Source organism: Rousettus aegyptiacus, unplaced genomic scaffold (genome assembly GCF_014176215.1).
Source record: "Rousettus aegyptiacus isolate mRouAeg1 unplaced genomic scaffold, mRouAeg1.p scaffold_m13_p_5, whole genome shotgun sequence".
Classification (NCBI taxonomy): domain Eukaryota; kingdom Metazoa; phylum Chordata; class Mammalia; order Chiroptera; family Pteropodidae; genus Rousettus; species Rousettus aegyptiacus.
In genome coordinates, this window is record NW_023416308.1 from 23,748,703 (window position 1) to 23,771,857 (window position 23,155).

The window sequence follows — 23,155 nt, forward strand, 5'->3', positions numbered from 1 at the left end:
ACCTGTCTATACTCATTTGAACACCCATGTATCAACAAAACAACTCTCTTTCCACCAAACAAGTGAAGAATTTCTCAAATGAGGATAGGCAGCCTGACAGTCACTGACTTGATCACCGCCTGTATTTGCTACTCCCAGATTCAGCCATAGCCCCACTGAATATGCTGTTTTCTAAGGTTACCTCCAATTGCCTGCCAGTAAAATAAAAAAGGAAAGAAGGAGGGAGGGGGGTGAGCATGGATCTCTCTTTCTGTTGCTCAGACCCTGTACATCATTGCCAGGACCTGTCCTCCTAACAACTAACTGCTTGTGGGTTGTGATTCAAGACAGCCTTAGTGTTTCTCTCGTGTTTTCCAAAGCTCTAAGCCAAAGACTAAATATGCTGTCTCTGAGTGACTGACTGAATATACTCAGTGATTTCCCGGCTACGTGGAGGGCCAGAGGGGCTTCTGGTGGCTGCTCCGGTTCTAGCTCTGGGGGTGTTCAGACAGCGAGAACGAGCAAGCTGCAGGCTCCCTGTATGTGCACTTCTGTACGTGTGTGACGCGAGAACAGGACAGGAGGCCACTGCCATGGAAGGGACACCACAGCAAGGCCAGTGAGAGGTTAGGTGAGCTGAGCCAGGGCATGTCGGAGGTTGAGGAGGGACTCTCAGTGAAGCAAGGAAGGGGGAGCAGGCCCAGTGCCAGGGCCATTGGCATAGAGGGGAGGAGGCCCCTGCTGCCTAGAACTGCCAGGAGCTATCTGGGCCAGCCAGGCCTGCCTTGGGCACCTTCCAACCTTAGTCATTGCCGTCCTGACCTGGGATATACCAGCCTCTGCTCCCTGCCCTGGCATCCACGGCCGTATCATCATCTGCCCTCTGTGTAGCACTCCATGGGAGTGTCTTTTGTTTGTGTGTGTGATAAGGTATATATAACATAAAATTTTGCCATTATAACCACTTGTTAAGTGTCTAGTTCCACAATATTAAGTATATTCACATTGTTTTCCAGCCATCACTGCTGTCCATCTCCAGAACTCTTTTCATCTTCCCAAACTCAAATTCTGTCCCCATTTAATAATTACCCATATTCCCCCCTCCTCCTAGCCCCTGGCAACCACCATTCTCCTTTCTATGACCTTGACTACCCTGGGTACCTTATATAAGTGGAATCATACAATATTTATCCTTTTGTGACTGGCTTATTTTGACTTAGCACAACATCTTCAAGGTTCATTCATGTCGTAGTATGTCAGAATTTCTTTCCTTTGAGTAGAGAGACCACATTTATTTATCCATTCAACCGTTAGTAAATACCTGGGTTATGTCCATCTCTTGGCTATTGTGAATAATGTTGTTATGAATATTAGAGTATCTGTTTGACTGCCGCTTCCAATTCTTTTGGGTATATACCCAAAATAGAGTTGCTAGATCATATGGCAATTCTGGTTTTTTTTGTTTTTTTTTTTACTTTTTGAGGAACTGCCAAATTGATTTCCTCACATGTCTTTTGATGGCCCTGTCATAGGCTCCTCTCGCCGTATCAGCCCATGTCCCCTTTTGGATGGCACAGAGTGTCTTCACAGTGTGTCATCATTGTACACCATCCAGACCAGGTCCTCTCCCCTCATCCAGATGGTCCTGGTGCCAGGGCTGGTGTCCACATGGACCCTGCTACCCAAAAATCTGGTCCACGTGGCTGGGACTGATGAGGCCCCTGTGTTCCCTCCAGCACCCTCGGTATCAACTATACAGTGGCCTCTTGGCTCTCAGGGTAACAGATGGCACCTGTTTTCATTCATATTTGTGGATTGAGCTTATCCCTGCATCAGTGTTGCTCCAGGTTAGATGATTACAAAAGAGGATTTTTACAGTTGGACCTGTGGCCATTATTACCTTGTATATAAATGTGTTTCAAACAGGTTGCCTCTGCTTGCAGAAGAGACTTAAGATGTTCTCATTTTTGATGCCTTGGGCAGTGGCCCTTGTGACTCTTTTCCAGATGCTGATCTTACGGGAATGCGTTTTCTAGCTTCCCAGGAGTTCTGTAGAAGGAGAAAGGCAAGCCTGTCCCCGTCACACCCGGCCCAGGACAACCCAGTGATGTTCAGAGTTGGTCTGTCCTGCTGCTTTACTGCCCTGCTGGTGGCAGACATGATTCCTGAAGCATCTCTCCCTCTCTTGGCTGTCCTTTCTTTCCCATAGGAGAAAGCATCAGCCACTCAGAGTGTGCACCTTATGGTCTGTTTATGCCCAGACTCAGCAATCACTGTCTGGCTGGCCTGCAGTATGGAAGGAGGGGACCCACCTCAGCACCTGCCCAGAGAGTGAATGTGAGCATGGTCTCTGTAGAGCTACTCCAAGCCTAGTGTTGGGCTGGGCTGTCTTAGACCCCACGTTCCGCACCTCCTACCTCTCTTGTTGCCACTCTGCTGCCCTCCATATTGGGGGTACACATCCCTTTAGGCGTAGCAGCCCCCCATGTCACATGCCATTGCTGCCTCCCCCCAGGCACTACCCTGGCATGAACCCCCAGGTTCCCTCCAGCTTTCCCGTCTGTCCTCTTCTGCTGGGCTGGCCCGCCCTCATGCAGGTGTGGTCTGCCTTCCAGACTGCATGTCAATTGCCCATAGGTGGGCTCCTCAGGTGTCATTCCCTCCTGGGGTCATTTCGGACACAGTGTGTCATGGCTCCTGCCCAAGGGTGTAATCCCCTGGGTGGTCTCAGCCTCTGCCCCCCATGCCTGTTGTTGCCTGATACTTGGAACCTCCATATTTTGGTGGCAGTGACCTAGTGTGAGTATAGTCTGGGTGCCTATTATGTTTTGCTCTTGTTTTTAATTCTAGTATGACTGTCTGTGGTGCTCTGGCAAAGAGCCTAGTGGTTAAGAACTTACTTTAGCAGCCTATGAGATGCTAACTTAGAAGTTCCATGCTGGCTGCAGCTTTGCCCTGGGGTCCCAATTACCTTGCCATGCTCTGTAGAGGCAGCTGTGTTCTGATGGGATTCCATTGACATTATTTCCTTGATTACAAAGGGATATGAGCTCTTTGAAAAAAAAGTCACACCTTACAAGATATACAAAGTGAACTGTGAACTCACAGATCTACCCTCAGCAGCAGAGCGAGGAGTGCCTGTTGGTCCTGAATAATTAACTAGTGGTTTCAGTTATTAGAACAAAACAAAGCCATGGGTGGCTTGCCTTCCCCAGAGCCCCCCTTGCTATGGTGGCCAAGTTCCTTGCCTCTGGACACAGTGACGCAGTGACGCAGATGGACCTTTATTCGTGTTGTGATTCCAGAAGTGGTGACTGAAGGAACACATCCCTCATTTGGAGCCTCTAAGTGGGCACTCCTCACACCTGCCTGTTTCTGAAGTATGTATTTGATGAAATCTTGGGCAAACCACAAAATTCAGCTAGTGACTCTTGATGAAAATAACCCAGCAGTTAATGTTTCTATTATTAACAAACACTGCTCCTTGTTTTAAAAATAGGCAGAAGGTTCTCCTCGGTCAGCTTTTTTTCTTTTTCTTTTCCCCTGATTTTTCCTTCTCTGAAGCCTTATGTAGGAATCAAAAGCAGAAGCTGACAGTATCAGCCTTGTTTCAGGTGCTCGATCCTAACCACGTGAAGTGACCCCCACCCACAGGGGTCGGTGGGCAGCCCAGCCCCTGCTGCGTATTCCCACCACAGCCATGGAGTCTCCCACAACTCGGGGATGTGGCACTCTCCCTCCTCCTGACTGCCATCCAGACCCTGGTGGATGGGACACTTTCCACCAGGTCGGCCTGTTCAGACAGCCAGTGGGAGCAGGGCCAGCCAGAACAGGGCCAGCCAGAACAGGTCCAGCTGGGGCCCCAAAGGGACAGAGCAGATGTGGCCAGGAGGCGGAGGTCAGGGTCCAGGTGCCTTCTCCTTCAGACCATCTGTCTCTACCTGAGGATGAGGTCCAGGTTGGAACCTGGCAGTTGGAGTTGCAGAGGATCATTCTGTGAATAACTGGGGCTTGTATCAGGGACGGGGACCTTTCCCTCATGGGCGCACATCCCTGAGACCTGGTGCAGCCCTGGAGCCAGCTGTGTAGAGGGGATAGAGAGCAGCTGTAGGCCAGATGGGGTTACTGAAGGCAGTGAGGTTTCCAGGGCAGACCCAAGGGTTCTGTGGCCATGCACAGTCCCCGGCTGTGCTGGCACCTGTGGGCTGGGGCTGCATGGAGAGGTGCAGAGTCTGGCAGTGGGGGTAGGGGGGGTGGGGGGGAGGGGGGTAGTGTTGATCACATGCCACTATGCTTGGGGTAAAAACACTTCCATAGCCCGGCACTGGTTTCACTTTTAATTTTACAACCATCTTTGTTAGTGCACATTGTACCACGAGCAAATGTTCATGAAATTAATGACACAGTACAAAAATTATTATTAAAGAGTTTTTAGGACTGACTGCTGACTAGACTAATTTGGTTTCAGACCCAGTGTGACCACAGCCCGTCAAGGGTTAGAACCCTTTGCACGCAAGCCCCAGCCTCTGGCCCCTTGTCCTCTGTTCACCTGTGTGCCTGCCAGTGGTGCTCAGAGGGACCTCTGATAATCTCTTTGACCCAGATGTGCCCCACTCAGTCATCATCTATATTCTTATTTAAATAGCTGGAAACTTTGATTTTTTTTTTTTTTTTTTACCTCCAAACCAGTGCTCTGAAAACTGTGGCATATTTTCTAATTGCCAAAGAAAACACTTGTTTGATTTATAAAGAAAAAAAAAACTAGTGAAACGCAGAGACGTCCTCACACATTTCCAGCCCCCAGACACCCAAACTTGGGACAGCAGCCCTTGGAGAACTTGTGTGCTTCTGTGGTCCACACACATTCCCAGGCCATCCTGGTGGGCCTCCTTACACTTCCAGGACACTGGTTGGGGTGTCCTCAGGGGAAAGGACAGATGCACAAGAGGGGCACCTCCCCACCTGGCCCCATGGTCTTCACCCATCTCCTCTGTATTTCCTCTGGAGGGACCAGGGGTACAGTCCCAGTCACAGGCTCCCCAGGAAACTGCCCGCCTGGAACTGGGGCAGACCTTTGTCCCAGGTGGGTTCCTGTTCTCTTTGGAACTTGCCCATGTCATTACTGAGGCGACTTTTCTTTGTTAATTAGAGAGAAAACACATGGCTTTTCTGTTTCACCTGAGAGTTGCAGTCATGTTTTCTCCTTCAGGCTCATCCTGGCAGCCAACAGGGATGAATTCTACCACAGACCATCCAAGTTAGCAGACTTCTGGGGGAACAACAATGAGATCCTCAGCGGTGAGTCTTCCCTCATGGTGGGTGGCCATGGCATGGCAGGAAGTGCGAGCTCCAGATGGTTCTAGTCTTTACGATGCTGCCTCCCATGTAAATTTGGAATGAATGAGTGGACACTGACGAGTCTCATGGCATGGGCTTCAGGAAAGTTTAAGTCCAGGGCCAGCACTGGATAAACCAATCCCAGAACTGTCCACCCAGCACCATCCGTGTAGCTTCATGTGCTCTGGGTCCACAGAAGTAGCCAGAAGAATTGGTTGGTTTTATTTGGATCTACCTTTCTCTGTGGCATGCAGTTGGATTTGCGTGAGGTGTAAGTCCATGCTTGATCACTCTGCAGCAGCGTAGTTGTGGGGGTTGTGTGTATGTGCGCACGCACATGTGTGTGTGCACATGTTTCTGTTTACACACAAGCACCTCTGGCTCCAGGGAAAGCTGGTCTAAGTTTGGGGAGCAGAGGTTTGGTTGGGACACCTTCACCTTCAGGTGGAATCTTCATGAGGAGTTCCCATGGGAGCAGAAGTGAAGGTGACAGCCAGGTTCCCTACCCACCCAGCCAGCAGCCTCCCTGAGCCCCTTGCACAGGGAGCAGTTCCTGCCCATGGGATAGGCAGGGGTCTAATTGGAGGGCATACAGAAAGATGTTGGCTAAGCCAGGAACCCCTCTGCCTGTTCTCCAGGCACCAGGCATGCAGAGGGAGCCTAAAAGAGCTGACGGGTTTTCCAGTGTGCTGGGCATGTGGCTTTGTAGGCCCAGGGAGGCTGCCTGTGTCCTGTTCTTCCTGTAGTGTTTAAAAAATTGGCCATGGAGCTTCCACAGAAGGCCTGCTGTGTAGACCATGGTCGGGCAGCGGTATGAAGAAAACACTGCTGAGGCTGGATCATCCTGGTGCTATAAGTGAGGACAGGAGAAGAGAGACCAGGGCAGTGCACTGTCCTGGGCAAGAGGTCTGGTAGGTGGTAGGGAAAGCTGCCAAGAGGCTGTGAGTGGGGCCCTCAGGATGGCTGAGTGCAAAAGGAAGAAGAGGTTGAGTGTCTGGGCTGTGTCTTGGCATTATCAGAAACTGCATGTGAGACCTTGGAAATGCCGAGACACATAGACAGGAGCATGGGGCAGGGTTACACAGCAGAGACCTCTGCTGTGTAAACTCTGGTTACAGCAGGGTAGTAACCCTGGGGAGTTGTGTGTTTGTGGAGTCCTTGGCTGGGCCAGCCATGGCTTTCCCAGTGGTTATGGGGCAGGCCTGTGAGGCCATGATAGGAGGGCCGAGGGAAGCCTGTGGGCACGGCCAAGACTATCCAGGCCATCCTGGGCTAGGATGGCACAGAAGAGGGTCATTGGATGGGGTAGGCTGAGTGTGTCACTTCTGCGGGGCACAAATGAGAGGTTGGAGAGAGAGAGAGAGAGAGAGAGAGAGAGAGAGAGAGAGAGAGAGAGAGAGAGAGAGAGAGAGTGTGTGTGTGTGTGTGTGTGTGTGTGTGTGTGTTTTGGGGGGATGCATAGGGTGCAGAGTAAGGGGCCGATGATCTGAGAAAGGCGGGCAGGGGGCAACTTTTGAGGATTTTTGCAGATGAAGACATAGAGGCTCAGATGAAGGGTTAGTCTGCCTGGGGCTCTTGGCCATCCTGGCTACCTGGTCTCCATCCTACCGTGGTACCTTGGCCTGCACTCTGTTTCTGAATCAGTGCCAATCCTGGCTGGGGTGCTTCAGCCACCTGGAATTGTTCACCCTTTGTAGTGATTTGGAGGAGGCCCTTGGCTGATATAGAGTGCCTGCCTAGTGGGAGGGTGATCTCATTGCATCACAATGCTGTACTGGTCCAGTAGCCACTGTGCCCGGCTTGGGACTGAAGGCACCAAGGTCTACATCCTCCCACTTCTGGCATTGTCAAATTTTAAAATTGTAGGCGAGCCTTTCTCTAAGTATGGTCCTTGAGTCAGTAGCATCAGCATTACTTGAGAACTTTTTAGAAATTAGGAAAATTTGGGCTATTATTTCTTCACATATTTTTTCTGTCTCCTTCTCTCTCCTCTCAATCTCTTCCCCTCTTTCTGCCTCCAGTTATACATATGTTAGTTTACTTGAGATTGCCCCACACTTCAGTGATCTTCAGTTCATTTTTAAAAAACTCGTTCTCTCTGTTTTATTTTAGGTAGTTTATATTGCCTTATTTTCAAGTTTACTAATCTTTTCTTCTGCAGTATCTAATCTGCCTTTAATACCATCCTGTGTATTTTTCATCTCACACTTTGTAGTTTTTCTCTAGAAACTCAATTTTTGTGTCTTCCTTGTCTCTACTTAACTCTTTTAGCATATAAAATACAGTTTTAATGACTGTTTGCATATCTTTGTCTGCAAATTCCGACATCTATGTCAGTTCTAGGTCAGTTTTAATGGGTTGATTGAACTCCTCTTGGAGGGTGGAGCTGTGTTTTCCTGCTTCTTCAAATGCCTGGTAATTTTTGACCAGATGTTAGACATTAGTGGATTTTATTTTCTTGAGGGCTGAATATTTTTGTATACCTATAAATATTCTTGAGCTTTGTTCTGGGACACAGTTAAATTATTCAGAAACAGTTTCAGGTTTTGATTTTTAGATTTGTTAGGCAGCAGGTCTAAAGCTGTGCCCAGACTAAGGCTGATTATTCCCCATACTGAGGCAAGATCTTTCTGTCTGCTCTTCCCAGTGTCACCTGAATCTTGAGATTTTCCAGGCTGGCTTCTGAGAACAGGCACTGTTCCCCTCACCTCCCAAACCCCCATCCCCACCCTGTGTGAGTCCCTCCTTCTGGATGGTTCTTTCCTGGCCTTGGGTAGCGTCCTCACACACATGCACTGATCAGGTGTCCGGGATTCTCTGTGTACCCCTCTTCTTTCAGGTCTTTCGTCTCAGGAATCCTGGCCACCTTGGTCTCCCCAAACTCTCCCCTCTCCTTAGCCAGGGAGTCTACTGAACTCTGCCGGGCCTCTTCCCTGTGCTGCGACTTGGGGACTCCAATTGTGGGGCAGAACTTCTACCTTTCCTGTCTCAGACATCATTGTCCTTCGTTTTCTGATGTCCAGGGTCTTGAAACCCATTGTTTTATGTATTTTGTTTCTTTTTTGGTTGTTTTATGTAGGAGGGTAAATTTGGTTCTTTTTGACTGGCCAGATTGTAAAAATTTCATTTATTTTGTAATTGTTGATTTATAGTTCTTTTTGCATTCCGCTGTGAGTTCTTTGTTGGATAAATGTATTGCCTATTCATTTCCCTAATGATATTTTTTAGTGAGCACAATATTTTATTTAACTGAAGTGTCTATTGTCTACTCATTTCTTTTATGGTTCATTCTGTTTGTCTTTGCCATAAAGATTTGTCATAAAGATTTTCCTCTGTTTGCTTCTAGAAGCCTTCTGATTTGGGATTTTTTGTTTAGGTCCATGATTTATCTCCTGTTAATTTTTGTACAAAGTGTGTGTGATAGAGTTTGAGAAACATACCTCTCTATCTCTCCAGTTGTTCCAGTGTAATTTTTCGAATATTTTTTCATCTATTGCCTTATCGTGACAACTTGGTTGAAAATCAGTTGAACTCATGTGGATGTGGGTCTATTATGGACTCTGTTGTGTTTCATTGATCCGTTTGTCTTGATGCCAGCGCCACACTGTCTCAATTACTGCAGCTTTTCACCAAGTCTTGAAATCAAGTAGTGTTAAGTCCTTCACCTTTGTTCTTTTTCGGGACTGCTTTGCCATCCTCGTTCCTTTGTGTGGACATATAAATTTTTAGAGTCGGCTTGTTAATTTCTATAAACCAAAAAGCATGCTGGGATTTTGATTGGGATTATGGCGACTCTCTTGGTCAATTGGTGGAGAACAGTATTGAGTCTTCCAATTGGCCAAGAGGCACATCTTTAGTTAGATCTGCTTGATTTCCCTCAGCATAGTGGTTTTCATTCAGTCTTTGGGTGTTACACATTTTTCCTTAAATGTTTTTCTAAATATTATTTTTATTATTTAGCGCTGTTGTAAATGGTATATTTAAATTTTCATTTTACCAGTTCTTGCTAGTATTTACTTATTAGTTTCAGTATATTTTTGTGTATGTTGAGGAGGGGAGATTTTTTTCACATTCAATCCTAGTTTTACTTCTTTCTTTTTGATCTTTACAGCATTGTTGCTGTTATTGTTATAAAAATAACATTTTCATGATTTAGCCATTTTATCCCAGTCTTTAAGTAAAATGAAGCTCTAATCTACGAAGATGTTCTCCTGTGGCCTTCAGGGCCTGGCCGACCCTGCACTGGGGCCCCATGGATTGTGCAGCATTGACTGTGGCAGAGCCTGTGCCCTGGGGACTGGACTGGTAGGTGGGCACTGGGCTCCTAGTGAAGCGCCCACAGCAAGGGCCTTGTGTGCTCTGCCGGGGGAGGACAGCCAACACCCCTATACCAGATCCAGGAAGACGTTCCCGCAACAGAGCCGATGCTCTGTTCCTAGCCCAGTGCCTACCCATGCTCCAGGATGTGTCCGCGAGCATCGCTTGTCTTCCAGGACAAAGCACGGGGAGGATGTCTCTCGCATGCCCTTTTGGTCCTACGGGCTGCCTCGCCCTGTGGAGTCAGAGCCCCTGTTCCACAGCAGGGCTGCGGGGCTGAGATGTGACTCCCCAGGACCCAGGGACAGGGTGGGGCTGGTGCCCGCGTGGAAGTGCTACTGGTGGTGATGCTGGCATCCACCCAGGGCTCGACATGGAGGAAGGCAAGGAAGGAGGCACGTGGCTGGGCATCAGCACACGCGGGAAGCTGGCAGCGATCACCAACTACCTGCAGCCGAAGTTGGACCTGGAAGCCCGGGGTCGAGGTACCGCTGGGAGGGGCTGGGGCTGATTTAGGAGGTATAGCATCGTGGCTTAGGGTGGGGCAGGGGCTGGCTTTGGGGGTGGCCTCACTGCAGGAGCTTCCTTGGACAAGTGCAGAGACGAGAGGAAGAGCTAGAATGGAGAAGAGGATTGTTTTCCTGGGCCTGGCAGTCTACTGGCTGGTATCACTGCAGGAAACCACTCTTATGGCCCTCATGACACTCACCCTTACTGACCTTTCACCCCTGTCAGGAAGTGTGCGCCAGACTTCTCCCCAGGCCAAGGTGTTACTCCTGACTGTTGTGTGTCATTGTCTTCCATCTGCCTAGTGTTTGCAGAGCAGATGCCCCTAGGAGGACAGCTACATAGACACACATCATCCCTACTAAGGACTTTTTTCTCATGCTGGACTTCTATATGGGGGCATAATGGAGGGGGGAAAAAAACCCTAAAACCCAACAAAAACATAGTTCTTGATGCTGACCTCCTTGGCTGCTGGGTCAATGAGGTGTGGCCAGCCCATGGAGGACCATCAGTCTCTCAGGAAGAGGGGCTAAACCTGTTGCCTCAGCCATGGGTGTTTGTTCTCTGCTCACAGGCAAACTTGTGGCCCAGTTTCTGACCACAGACATGGACAGCTTGTCCTACCTGAAGAAGGTCTCCGCAGAGGGACACCTGTACAACGGCTTCAACCTCATAGCAGCTGATCTGAGGTGGGTCTACTGTTTGGGAGACAGCAACCCATTCAGCGATGCCACAGTACTGGGTCGTGGGCTCAACAGGAAGTGCGATTTCTGCCTCACCACTTAGCTTGGGGTTCTGTAGCATCTGTAGCGGCCTCTCCAGAGACATCGCTCTTTGGCAAGTGTCCCAAGGGCCAAGCCCCTCCTAGACCTACTGTGTGGGGGATTCAGGAAGCAGAGCTTCGAAGGAGGAGTTCCTGTGACAGTGTGAAGGCTGGCTACTGGCTCCTACCATGAGAGAGCTAGAGTGTGATTGCAGGGGTGCTCTCCCAGCACAGGGCGCATTCCTTGCCCACAGCCACCTCCCTGCCCCCAAGTCCACTCCCCATGTCTGTGGCTAAGGAGCCCCCTGTTTTTGATCCATATCTCTTTGGTGAGCAGAGGTCCCCAAAGCTGGAGAAGGAAGATGAAAGTACAACTGGCTGTGGCTCTGGAGTGTTCTGGGACCATGTTGTGGCTGGGTGCTGTTGGACACTGGGGCTCTGCAGTGGCATCTTCAGGGACCTGGGTCTGAATGGGCAGTGTGGCTTATCTTGGGTTCTGTGAGGGATTTGGAGTTTGTGAGTCAGGTTTCTGGAACCCTGCAGATAGCCCATGCCCCATGGGGAAGAGGCAGTTGGAGATTTGCCAGGCCAATAAGGGGCACACAGAGAGGTGCAGCAGGGGCCTGATAGTTGTAGCAGCAGTCGCTGGTTACCTGATGGCTGCACGCTAAACCCCTCATTTGCAATACTCTCCATATCCTCAGAGCCGCCTCTATGCCTGATGCAGCTGAGTTGATGGGCAGGTGACCTGGCCATGACCACTGGTGGTTTGAAGTGGGGCTAGGGTCCCCTGCTCGTGTGTCGGGGTCCTGAGTACCCCTGGAGGGGCATCCCACTAGTCCTGTACATGGCTGGGAAGGAGCACCATGGTTGTTACCGCTTGAGGCTGGCTGCCACTGGGTCACGGCCTGGCTTTTCAGAGTGTGTTTATTCTTTAGTGCCTGGGCCTGTACTTTGGCCTCGGCTCCACACCAGCTCAGGCACCAGCTGTGCAGGCAGTGCTTGTGGCATTAGTGTGGCTCACCTCTCACTTCAGACACTGGGTTCCAAGGTGAAGTGATAGTTAGTGCTTGGCTCAGGTTAGCAGGAGACATGGAGACACATGGCACCCTTGTCACCTGTGTGGGTGGGGTGAGAGGGAATCCCAGAGCCTACGTCTTGTGCTGTCAGCACTGGTGGACAAGGGCAAGGGAGTCTCAGGGGCTACATGCTGGGTACCAAGCTTGTACCTGGCCCTGTTTTTCAACAAATGAGCTGACGCTGTTGAGTCTCAGTGTATGTAGCAGAATGTGTTGGGTGGGGGAGCAGCAGTGCCGTGGACATGAAGGAAGGCTAATGTAGAGAAACCCTGGCCGGGTGTCCCCCCTCCGCTACCTGAGCACCTTAAAGATCAGCCAGTTGATTCAGGCATCGGCAGGAGCAGCCCACATTGCCTACCAGGGTGGGCTGGGTGTGCTGGGCTCCTGCCTATGTGACGTGTGCGTTAGAGATGTGGCTGTGGGAACTGCAGAGGTTTTGTGTATTTTGCCCTTCAGTGAAGTCAGCAACCCTCCCCCCTCCCCCCTGACCTTCCCTTCCTTTTCCTTGCTCCCCTTTTCTCCCCCTCCAAAGGCCCAGAAGTTGGTGGATGCTTCCACAAGGGCAGGCGTCAGGGGAGGCAGTCAGTGCCCTGTGGTCAGCCCACGAACAGATGCCTTTTCTGACCCAGCCTCCTTCAACAAGGGTAGGTCCATGGGCCTCTTTCCTGGCCCAGGAGCCCTAGGCCTGCTGTGTGTTTGGCTCCCGCCCCTGCCTCTCAGATAGATGCATCAGTCCAGAAGCTGCATTGCCCCAGGGGAGGAGGGCCGAGGGACAGCTGGTACTGAAGCCCTCTCTTCCCTGCCTTGGCCTGCCGATACCTTCAGTGGCTCCTAGAAGGGGAGCCTCTGTGCCAGCTTAGAGATTGCTTCGCCTGTTAGTAGTTCTGTGCGTTTCTGACCTGGCCAGGAAGATCAGCAACTTGGCTATAAACTAGCAGGACTCGGTACTCAGCAGCTGTGTCAGTTGGCTGGGTGATGAGGGTCTTATGCTCTAAATGGACACATGTATGAGCAGGTGCTCCCGGAGGCAGGGAGTGGGTGTGTTGGCCCCTCAGAGCCTGAGCAGCTCTCCCAGGGCCATGAGGTAGGGGCCTGCCTCCCCAGACACATCCAAGAAGCTACCAGGGGAGCCCAGTGGATTATGCCCAAGGAGCACCCCAGGGCAGCCCGGAGAGGTCAGAGGGAGCCAGAAGGCACAGGGGGTCAGTCAGAAGTCGGGGGCCAAAGAGCGCAGGCAGTCAGATTCAGCCAGCAGCCCTGATTGGTAACAGAAGTGGGTCAAGACCAAGAAGAAGAGATCCTCACCTCTATCATGGCTGGTCCCTGGGTCAGGCCCCCCTCTGCCTGACTAGCCATGGTAAGAGTGGATGCCCACTCTTGCAGGTCCTCATGCTTTCCAGCTTTTTGCCTGAAGTCATTAGACAGATATCTTAGTAAAGGAGCCAAGGGCTGTGTGGAGAAAGAATGCGAGCAGAATGAGAAGCCACCTGGGGGTCAGGGGTCCTGCCTGCAGGGTGGCCGGCATTGAGCAGATGAAGTGAGCTTGGGTGGGTCTGGCTGGTGGGACTCCCCAAACACTCCCCAGTCAGTCTTTCCTCTACGTTTGTTCATCCTGAAGACTCAGTTCTCCATTTCCAGCAGTCCACCAGGGAAGTGGCTCACAGGCCAGAAAATGTCCCTCTTTAGTTTGCAGGAAAGGCATTCCAGATTTTAGCAGAAAGATTTACTGTAGTATTTTAGAATTGAAACACAGTCAGCTCTGGAGCATTTTAAGCTATTTTAAAATGCACACTCGGCATATGAAAGTAGGAAAATGCGGTCTTTGGTGCTTTATTCAGAAGCCTCTGTCACCCTGGGACATCCTGTCCAGTTTGTAGGTGCTCAGAGATGAGCTGTGGGGGTTGGGGCCATGGCCTTACAGAGGGGACCAGTGTTCCTGGGTGCAGGACTCAGCCCCCTGTAGCTGTCACTGCTCTCAGCCTCCAAGTGCCCATGCAGTGGGGTCATTCAGTGAGGTAGCGGGGTCTTTTAGATGCTTCTACTCCCAGGCCAGAGGTTCCTGTGGTGAGCCAGGAGTCTTGATGACTGTGCCTACAAGGCCCCTGAGGAGCTGGGGCCTGGACTAGCCCCTGTTCTGGCTGCAGTGGGCCATTGTCCCTGTGCTCACTGCTGGCAGGGCTGCTGGAGTTGGGGGGTTGTGAAAATTGCCAAGCAACGAGGGGTCAAGATGATCCATGGCCCATGTATGATCCTCTCTGCACTCTTGTTCACAGCACAGAGAAGGGAGATGTTATCTGCTACTATGGAAACCGGGGGGAGCCCGAGCCGATTGTCCTGGAACCAGGTGAATCCTCTCTGGTGGGTGGTGACAGGGTGGGCGGGGGTGGGGGGGGGACTGCTCCTCTGGGGACACCTCTGTACTTTCTTGAGACTGAGTCTCTGTCTTATTTCTCTCCTGAGACTGTCTGTGCTTTTAGGCCATTTGTGTACGTTACGGCCTATAGCAGCCTGTGGCGAGCACCTGGTTCACATATCAGGCTGCCTAAAGCTTAGATCACCTTTCCCCCAGGGCCGAGCCCATGACTGCCCAGAGAGAATTGGAAACTAAAAGGCACAAAAGGATCAGAGACCTCCCTCCTCAATTCTAGGCATTGGCTCAGAGGCCTTAGTGGAAGCATCTGGAAATCATCCCTGGGATGCCCTCAGTTCTCAGTGCTGGAGACCCTGTGCTGTAGATGTTTGGTTTTTGCTAGATTGTTGCTTGGAAGGAATTCTTTTCAACTACATACTGTTGTTTCATCCCTGAGCCCGCCCTTGCCTGATCTGTGTTCGTTTTTTAAATAACAGCTTTATTGAGATATAACTCATATATCATAGAGTTCACCCATTTAAAGTGTACCATTTAGTATATCGTAGTATTCACAAAGTTGCACATCACTGCTATCTAATGTTTTCATCACCTCAGAAAGAAACCATAGCCATTAGCAGTGACTCCCCATTACCCTTTCTCCCCAGCCCCTGGCACCCACTGATCTACTTTCTGTCTCTGTGGATTTGCCTATTCTGGACATTTTTTATAAATGGAGTCATGCAATGTGTGGCCTTCTGTGTCTTGCTTTTTACACTTAGCATAATGTTTTCAGGATTCATCCATGTTGTAGTATGAATTAGGGCGTCATTCCTTTTTATGGCTGAATAATATTCCATTGTATGTATGTATATTCTACAATTTGTTTCTCCATTCATCCCTTGATGGACACTTAGGTTATTTCTACCTTTTGGCTATTGTGGATAATACTGTTATGGACATTTGTTGCAAGTCGTGTGGACATGTTTTTATCTCGGATATATCTAGGAGTGGAATTGCTGGATCTTAAGGTAATATTTAACCTTTTGAGAAACTGCCAAACTATTTTCCAAAGCACTTTCACCATTTCACATTTCCACTAGTAGTGGATGAGGTTCCAGTTTCTCCACATTCTTGCCAACGATTGTCATTGTCTGATTACAACCATCCTGGTGAGCGTAAGGTAGTATCTCATTGTGGTTTCAATTCATATGTTCCCTGATGTCTATTGATGTTGAGCAGCTATTCATGTGTTTGATAGCCATTTGTATATCTTCTTTGAAGAATGGTCTATTCAGATCTTATGCCTATTTTTAAATTGGATTGTTTATATTTTTATTATTAAGTTATAGTTCTTTATATATTCTAGCTACTAGTCAGTTATCAGATACATGATTTGAAAAAATTTCTTCTGTGGATTTTCTTTTCACTTTTTACTTGATATCTTTTGAGACACATCATTTACAATTTTGATGTTGTCCATTTTATCTATTTTTGTTGTAGTTATTGCTTGTGCTTTGGTATCACATCTAAGAAAACATTGCCTAATCTAAGGATGTGTAGCTTTTTCTCTACATTTTCTTCTAAGAGTTTTATAGTTTTAGGTCTTACATTTAGGTCTTTGGGACATTTCGAATTGATTCTTGTGTATAATGTGAGGTAGGGGTTCCACTTTATTCTTTATATGTGGCTACCCAGGTGCCCAGCACAACTGATGATGCTTTCCCATCGCTCCTGATGGATAAAGCACAGTGATACCCCAGGCTAGTGCTGTGGCTATGGGGGCCTGGCAGAGTCAGGGTTGTATTCCCGGAAAGTGACTAGGGTCACATCATACTGTCAAGACCCTGCCCTGAAAGTCTGGCAGAAGCAGAGGGTAACGGCTCCCTGTCATCAGTGCACCTTTTAGGACACATGACTTCGAGCTCACCTGCCCCTGCTGCCTGCCCTAGCCTCTCTACCTCAAGGTCATGCTTCTCTTTTTTTTGACTTGAGAAATCCTTTGCTTTTTTACAATACCTTTTGTTAACCACTGAGAACTTGTTTCGGAAAACTTGTGCCAGAGACCTTTAAGGCTCATTCAGCTAGGGTCCCAGCCAGCACGGAGAGGAGACCCTACCTGCCCCCACTAGGCGGGGCTGTCCTGATGATGGTGGGTTCCCTAACTGCTGGTGTGAGTCAGGACTGATTGTGGGCTGGTGCCCTCTTGGCCTCCAGTTGCTGATTCAACCACCCTTTACATATTTAGGTGGACCCACATCTCACAGCTTTTTTCTAGCTTAGAGAGAGATGCGAGTGAAATGGGGAGTGGTTCCCTCTCAAGGTTCCCCTTTCCTTTGCCCAGTTTGATTTCAGGTTGTTTATTTTTTTTATTATCAATGCCATTTGGCATCTGTGCCTCTAGGTCTCCTGCACGCACCCCACCATGTTGAGTTCTCCACTTCTCACTATGCGGACAGGTTGGGAATGTGCGTACAGAAGATACTGGAGTGTGGGGTGGCCTGGCCACAGTGACCCTGGTTGTATCCCTAGTACCTTGCCTTGTGCTGGCTGGGTGGGTGGGAGTTTACCCTTAATTCAGACAGCTGGGCCTCTGCACTGACAGGTTGACCCCCCTTCCTGCAGGGACCTATGGGCTGAGTAATGCACTGCTGGAGACGCCCTGGAGAAAGCTGTGTTTTGGGAAGCAGCTCTTCCTGGAGGCTGTGGAACAGTGCCAGGGGCTCCCTAAGGAAGTCCTCATCACCCAGCTCCTGGACGTGCTCAACAATGAGGAGGCGTGAGTGGGTGGGTCCCACTGGGGTGAGCAGAATATCCCTCTATCACTTTGGTTCTGGGGCAGAGAGGCAAGCAGTCTCTGCTGTTCTTTGAGGCCTGTGGAGGTAACTGGTGCCAGCTACTCAGCTGCAGGGGAACCTGATGGATGCACAGACACACTGTCCTCTGCCCCCATCCCACCTGCTCACGTGGGCAGTTGAAGTCTGACAGGGGGCCTTTGATGATGAGAGATAGAGCATTTATGGGCCAGTGTGCTAAGAAACTTGGTGCTCTCAGACCCTGGAGTGGGCTCACATGGGGTTGGGAATAGCTGGAGGCTAGCGGGAGATTTCAGAAGGCTCCAAGCAAACCACAGAAGAGAGCAGCCAGCCTCAGAGTACATCTGGAAGTTGAGTGTCCTTCCCACATACTATCCCACCAGCAGCTACGGCACAGACATACTCATCCTTGGAATTGCCTAAAGAAAAGGAGCCCCTCACCCGACTTCCTTGAGGCACTTCAATGGCCTCTTCATGGCGCACCTGCCGCAGGGATGCCACCTTCCGGCATATCTTAACCATCCTAGTTGGGAGGTCAAGGTATTGGCCAAGCTACCTTCCTCTCACAGTGATAGTGTCCACACATGCCTGCCCTACCCCACCCAGCCAGGCCAGGCCAATGTCCTGCCCAGATGCCCAGTGGTCTCCTAAGAGGAGCCCCCATTGGCCTGCCTCCAGCTTCTCTCCCCTGGGGCCCCTTTCTGACCCTTGCTAACTTTTCTTCTCCTCTCTGAACCATGAACCAGGCCACAGCCTTGGCACAGCTGCCCCCTTGGGGAAGCCCTGCCTGGGCCCACCTGGTAGCCCATGCTCACCTGTAAGTCCACATAGCACTTAGTCGCTGTCATCCCTGGTGGCCTATTACAGACCCTGGCTCCTTTTGTTGACAGCTGTGGCCCCGGTGCCAGCTACAGTGGCTGACAAGCTGCAGGGCTTGAGTGGGCTCCTGTAGAGTAGAGAGATGCCTGTAGGACAGGGAGCACATGTGGCCAGGTGACCACACCTATCAGCCTGGCCCTTGCCTGAAGTGCAACTACCAACTCAGGCTTTATTGAGATGGGAGGGCAAATTCTCTCCCAGAGTAGCTTCTGTCCTCCTGAGCGGGGCCTTGCACATCTCTGACGAAACAGACCCTAGGGATTTTTCCAATCCAGCAGAGCCTTCCTAGCTCACGGATGCTTATAACCTTGGGTTTCTGGGTCCTGGGAAAGCTCCTGGTGGCCCTGGCAGGGAGAGCTGGCCCAGTGATCACTGTCTGGCAGCCCAGGCCCAGCAATGAATCCTAAGTGAAAGTCTTGACAGAGATTTTAGGCCTCGGAGTAGAAAAATACACAAAATAGCCCTTCCAAGGATGATGGGCTCCTCAGGTACTATGGGGCTAAAGGCGGGCAGTGGAGAGGCTGGTTGTGGTGACCCCTCCTCTGTCCTTCCAGGCAGTTGCCGGACCCGGCCATTGAGGACCAGGGCAGGGAGTACGTGCAGGCCTTTCTGAGCAAGTACTCAGCTGTGTGTGTACGTTGCCCAGACTACGGGACCAGGTACGGTGGGCTGCTGGGTGCTTACTGTCCTGTTCCATGAGGAACCTGAGCCCCATGGATCCCAGAGCCTCTGACTTGTCTAGAAGCAGCTGCCATTTCAGCTCAGGGGGCTGTGGGGTGAGCAGATGCCAGCTCCCAAGGGCATTGCAGACCAGGTGAGAGGCCCCTGAGGCTTCCGTTGCCTTCTAGGAGGGGGTTTTGGGCTGCTTCCTACCCTTTATACAGCCTTGATAGCCAGTATGGCATAGGGCACACTCATGGCAGCAAATCCCTGTGGGCCCGGAGGTCCCACTGCCTGACTCTTCCCTTTACTTTCCCTGCATCCCTGGGCCTATCACATTCTCTATGTGAACAGGGCTAGGACTAGGTCGTCTGATCCTGTGATGTCACCTTACCCCAGGAAAGGGGCAACAGGTGAAAATGTTTAGGAGGGAGAAGGTGTTGGTACAGATGTCTGCTATCCTGGAAAATTCTTTTCCTATTTCCCTCCCGCCTGGGTGCAAGGCTGGAAGGCCTGACTCGCCCACATGGCTTCATCAGAGGGCAGGCCACATCATATACTTGGATGTGGCTGGGGTGCACAGGGGAGGGTAGGCTGCTGGTCCAGCCAGGATGCTCCAGGAGTGCTCCTGCCATGTGCCTGGCCCACCTTGCTTGGAGGTAGAGAGTGAACTCATGGGTAGCCATATCTGCCTAAACTGGGTTACACCAGCCTCGTGCTAGGCTGGGGGCCTGGAGCAACTGTGATGGATGGGCCCTGCCTTTGGGAGCCCATGATTGCCAAAGACTCAGAGACGAGGTGTATGGGCCAAAACTAGTGCTAACTGATGTCAGGGTGATGTCACACACACCTGATTTGGGGTTCATATCATTTGAGATTGAGTGAGCCAGGCCCCTTTGTTCCTTACAGGTGGGAGAGGTTGGGTTATTGCTGCCTCCATGCAGATGAGGAGGTAGATCTCCCAGGAGGCTGTGAGCTAACCTTGCTGTGGTGAAATGGCTGAGGCTTTGATGATGCTGAGGCCATCTGGCAGGGAGATGGACATGTGAAGTCCTGGGACCACCTCACAGAGGGTGGCAGGCTCCTTGTCAGGTCCCCCATCCTCTAGGAAATGACAGCTTCAAGCCCTCTTGCTGGGGGATGGTATGGTGGGCAGGGCCAGTGTGATATGAATGCTTGGCACGGATGCTCCAGGGCCCACTGATGATGCTCATGGGCTTGCGGGTTGCACATTTGAATGTCAACCTTCTCGTGTGGGCTAGCTTTTCCCTCAGCAGGGGTGTCATTTCCCTCAAGCCTCTTTTCTTTCATAGGCTTGTTTTTGTGACTAAATTGTGTGCTCACGTGTACTTAGTGTATAAAGCAGAGCACCAGGTCTCCTCCCTGGTTGGGTACATGGCTATTGGGTCCCACCCCAACTGGGACCCTTAGTTTTCAGCATGCATGTGCCCACCCTGGGTATCAGCCTGTCTGTGCTGAGGCTGCTGGGGAACCTGGCGTCTGCCCTCTGTCAGTGGGAGACAAGTGCTAGCAAAGTGAGTACTCATTGGAGGGAGGGCCATACAGGAGGAGAGAAGGTGTGCTGAGCATTTGGGATGCAGTGGTGGTGGTCATGAGGAAGGACAGGAGGGAGTTTTTTCATTGAAGAAAGCCTGATCTCCAGGCAGTTGACAGCTTGACCTTTTGGAAGAGCTGAGCATGGCCGAATGTCTGGGCAGTCCCCTGTAGTGGTGCTAAGCCATTGTCTGAGAGTCTTGGGGGGTTCAGGGAAGTGCATGGTCAGCCCGGGACCCACCCTGGTGAGAGTGGTGGGCATTTGGAGCTTGTGCTGCAGAGGGCAGGCAGGGTAGGCTGTTAGTGTTTCAGAGAGGAGATGACAAGTCTTGCTGAGCATGGACTTGTGGGGCCAACCAGGGAGCTCCAGGTCTCTCCATTCCTCAAGGCTGAGGCTGCTGCTCATTTGTGATCTGCCTCCAGCTAGGTCAGGTGCCTAGCATGGGTCCCAGGTGTGGTGGGTTTGACCCTTCTGCCTTGGATCTGACCCCAGATGGTGCTCTGAGAGGTGGCCAAGGGCAGTGGGCTGAACATGGGCCCCATGCTCTCTTTCAGAACCAACACAGTAATCCTCGTGGACGCGGATGGGCACGTGACCTTCACAGAGCGCAGCATGCTGGACAAGGACCCTTCCCGCTGGGAGACCAGCACCCACGAGTTCAGGCTGCAGAGCTAAGCCCATGTGGCCAGCGGTCTCCTATAAGGCTCTGCCTTGAGGACTGGACAGAAACCTTCCACACCTTATACACTGCCTGTGACTCTGCCAGTAAACTCCCAGGACCACAGCCCTCTGATTTGTGTGTGATTTATCTGTGTCCCTGTATCTAGCTTGAGGTCCACCCTTACGCCAGTGGGAATGACAGAGTCACACAACCAGGTCAGGGATAGGTCCAGGTGTGCTGTGTATGTGTGAGTGCATCTGGGTCTGTCCTCTGTCCATGCATAGAGACACACGCACAAGGCACATGCTTACATACATGCCTACAGGTACACAGGCACATAGGTACGCCCATAGGGCATGTACACAGAAGCACATACATGCACAGGTAAGATATGTGCACACATGCTGGAACACACACACACACTCCCAGGTATACATACACTCATGCATGTGGCAGACAGGCAGAGGTGTGCTTCTCCCACCCACAAGCCCTTCTAGCCAGTGGGTCTTTGCTTTGATCAAAACAATAGGAATAGACCTATTTCAAACTGGCACCACCTCTTTTGGGTGTAGTTCAGTTCCTGACAACTAGACCTGCTCTTTGAGAGGAGATGGGCCACATTTGAAATGAGGAATGAGGAAGACCCAAGAAAAACCTACTCTCATAACAGAAGCATAGTCTGGTTGGTAGATCAAGTGGTCCTGTGTGTGCTAGGGGATCCCATGTACATGGGGCTCTTCTGTGGGACGGGGAGTAGTCCTGCATCCACCACGGGTCCTTTGTATGCTCAGCACCTTAGCAGTCTGTCAGGCTTTGCCTGCCCACTAGGAATCATAGGTTCTGGGCAGGCCCATCTCATCAAGGGGGTATAGCCAGCCCTTGCCCTTCCCTTTTCCTTGGGGAGTCAAACTTCATAGGAATTTATATTTGAATGTGACACATTGATAATAAAACTCTGAGGCTGTGGTGAGTCTATGCATTCCAAGTCCTTAACTGGTATGATGGGGAAGACCAGAACAGTTGTGTACGAGGGGTCAGGGGCCTGTTTTTATGGCCTCCTGTGTGTCATGATGGAAGCCTGAGGGTCCTTGGGCAGAGGCTTGGGCAGAAGAGAGCCTGTGTGCCTGGGACATGGTAGGTGCTGGTGACAGGGACTCCTGAGCTGGGCCAAGGAGTCAGGGAATTATTCAGGTGCAATAGGGAGCCCTTGGACCCTCTGAGGGAGTGGCGTGGTCAGGTGTGCACTTGGTGTGAATCATGGAGACCAGGGAATGGGCTAGGTTTCAGGGTAAGAGAGCAAATGTAGTCTGTTGCAACCCTGGTTTTGGGCGAGCACTTGGGAGTTCCTGCCCCCAGCAAGGGCTGAGCATAAGGGGGTCTCATATGTCCAATGTCAAGACTCAGACTTCCCTCTGCTTTTGTAGTTGACCCCTGGACTTCACCTTCTCAGAGCACTGAGAGCCTGGGATGGGGTGTGAACCTACATCAGACCCAACTTGCCTGCTCATCTTCCTATTCAACCACCCCTCAGGGGCCTGATGCCCTCCTCGACTTACTTTAAACTCAGAAGAAAAGTGCTTCAGCACAGTGAGGCTTAAAGGGGGCTTGAAACAGTGACACAGCTCATGCTCCCAGGCCCAAGAGGAAACTAGCCCCAAGTCCCACAAATGTCTGGCTTAGCCACAAAGAGCCAGGCTCCGAGCTCAGGCACTACTGACATCTGATACTCTTTGTTTGCCTCAGCTAGCCACCCCATAGCATGGACTAGTGCCCTGTACCAGCACTCACACTAGCCAGGCATGTCCGTCCTTGTGAGGCACTATTGTGCTGGATGCAGAGCCATTAAAGAGGCTCTACAGATGTTTACCTCTGCCCCAGGGATGGGACATCCAGGGAAAGCTTCTCCATCCTTGTCATGGACCCCTCGGTGCCCAGCCCGCCTGAGGCTCCCCAGCAACCTAGACCACCCCTCCCACAAACACACACAAGGAAGGAGCAGCTGAAGGTGTAGTTCTGTGATGGTAATGAGTTGAGTTTTGTGCCCCCAAAAGAGATGTTGTAGTCCTAACTCCAGGACCTTAGAATGGGACCTTATCAGGGTCTTTACAGCAATAAAATGAAGTCATTATGGTGGGCCCTAATCCAATACAACTGGTGTCCTTATAAAAAAGGGAAAATTAGGACATGGACAGATACACATGCAGAGAGAATGCCCTATGAAGATGAGTTATGCTGCCACATGCTAAGAAATTACC

General features: G+C 50.8%; 1 protein-coding gene across 2 annotated transcripts in view; it reads left to right on the top strand.

Moving 5' to 3' along the window:
• TANGO2 (transport and golgi organization 2 homolog) overlaps positions 1-21,870 on the top strand; it is a 35,225-nt gene extending 13,355 nt beyond the window's left edge. For both annotated transcript variants that reach the window (XM_016166961.2, XM_016166962.2), the window contains exons 3-9: positions 5,189-5,277; positions 9,999-10,118; positions 10,715-10,829; positions 14,256-14,326; positions 16,955-17,108; positions 18,579-18,683; positions 20,794-21,870. In XM_016166961.2, coding sequence (XP_016022447.1) covers positions 5,189-5,277; positions 9,999-10,118; positions 10,715-10,829; positions 14,256-14,326; positions 16,955-17,108; positions 18,579-18,683; positions 20,794-20,914 — 775 coding nt within the window. In that variant the 3' untranslated portion in view covers positions 20,915-21,870. The remainder of the gene's footprint in view (positions 1-5,188; positions 5,278-9,998; positions 10,119-10,714; positions 10,830-14,255; positions 14,327-16,954; positions 17,109-18,578; positions 18,684-20,793) is intronic.
• The last annotated feature ends 1,285 nt before the right edge of the window (positions 21,871-23,155 follow it).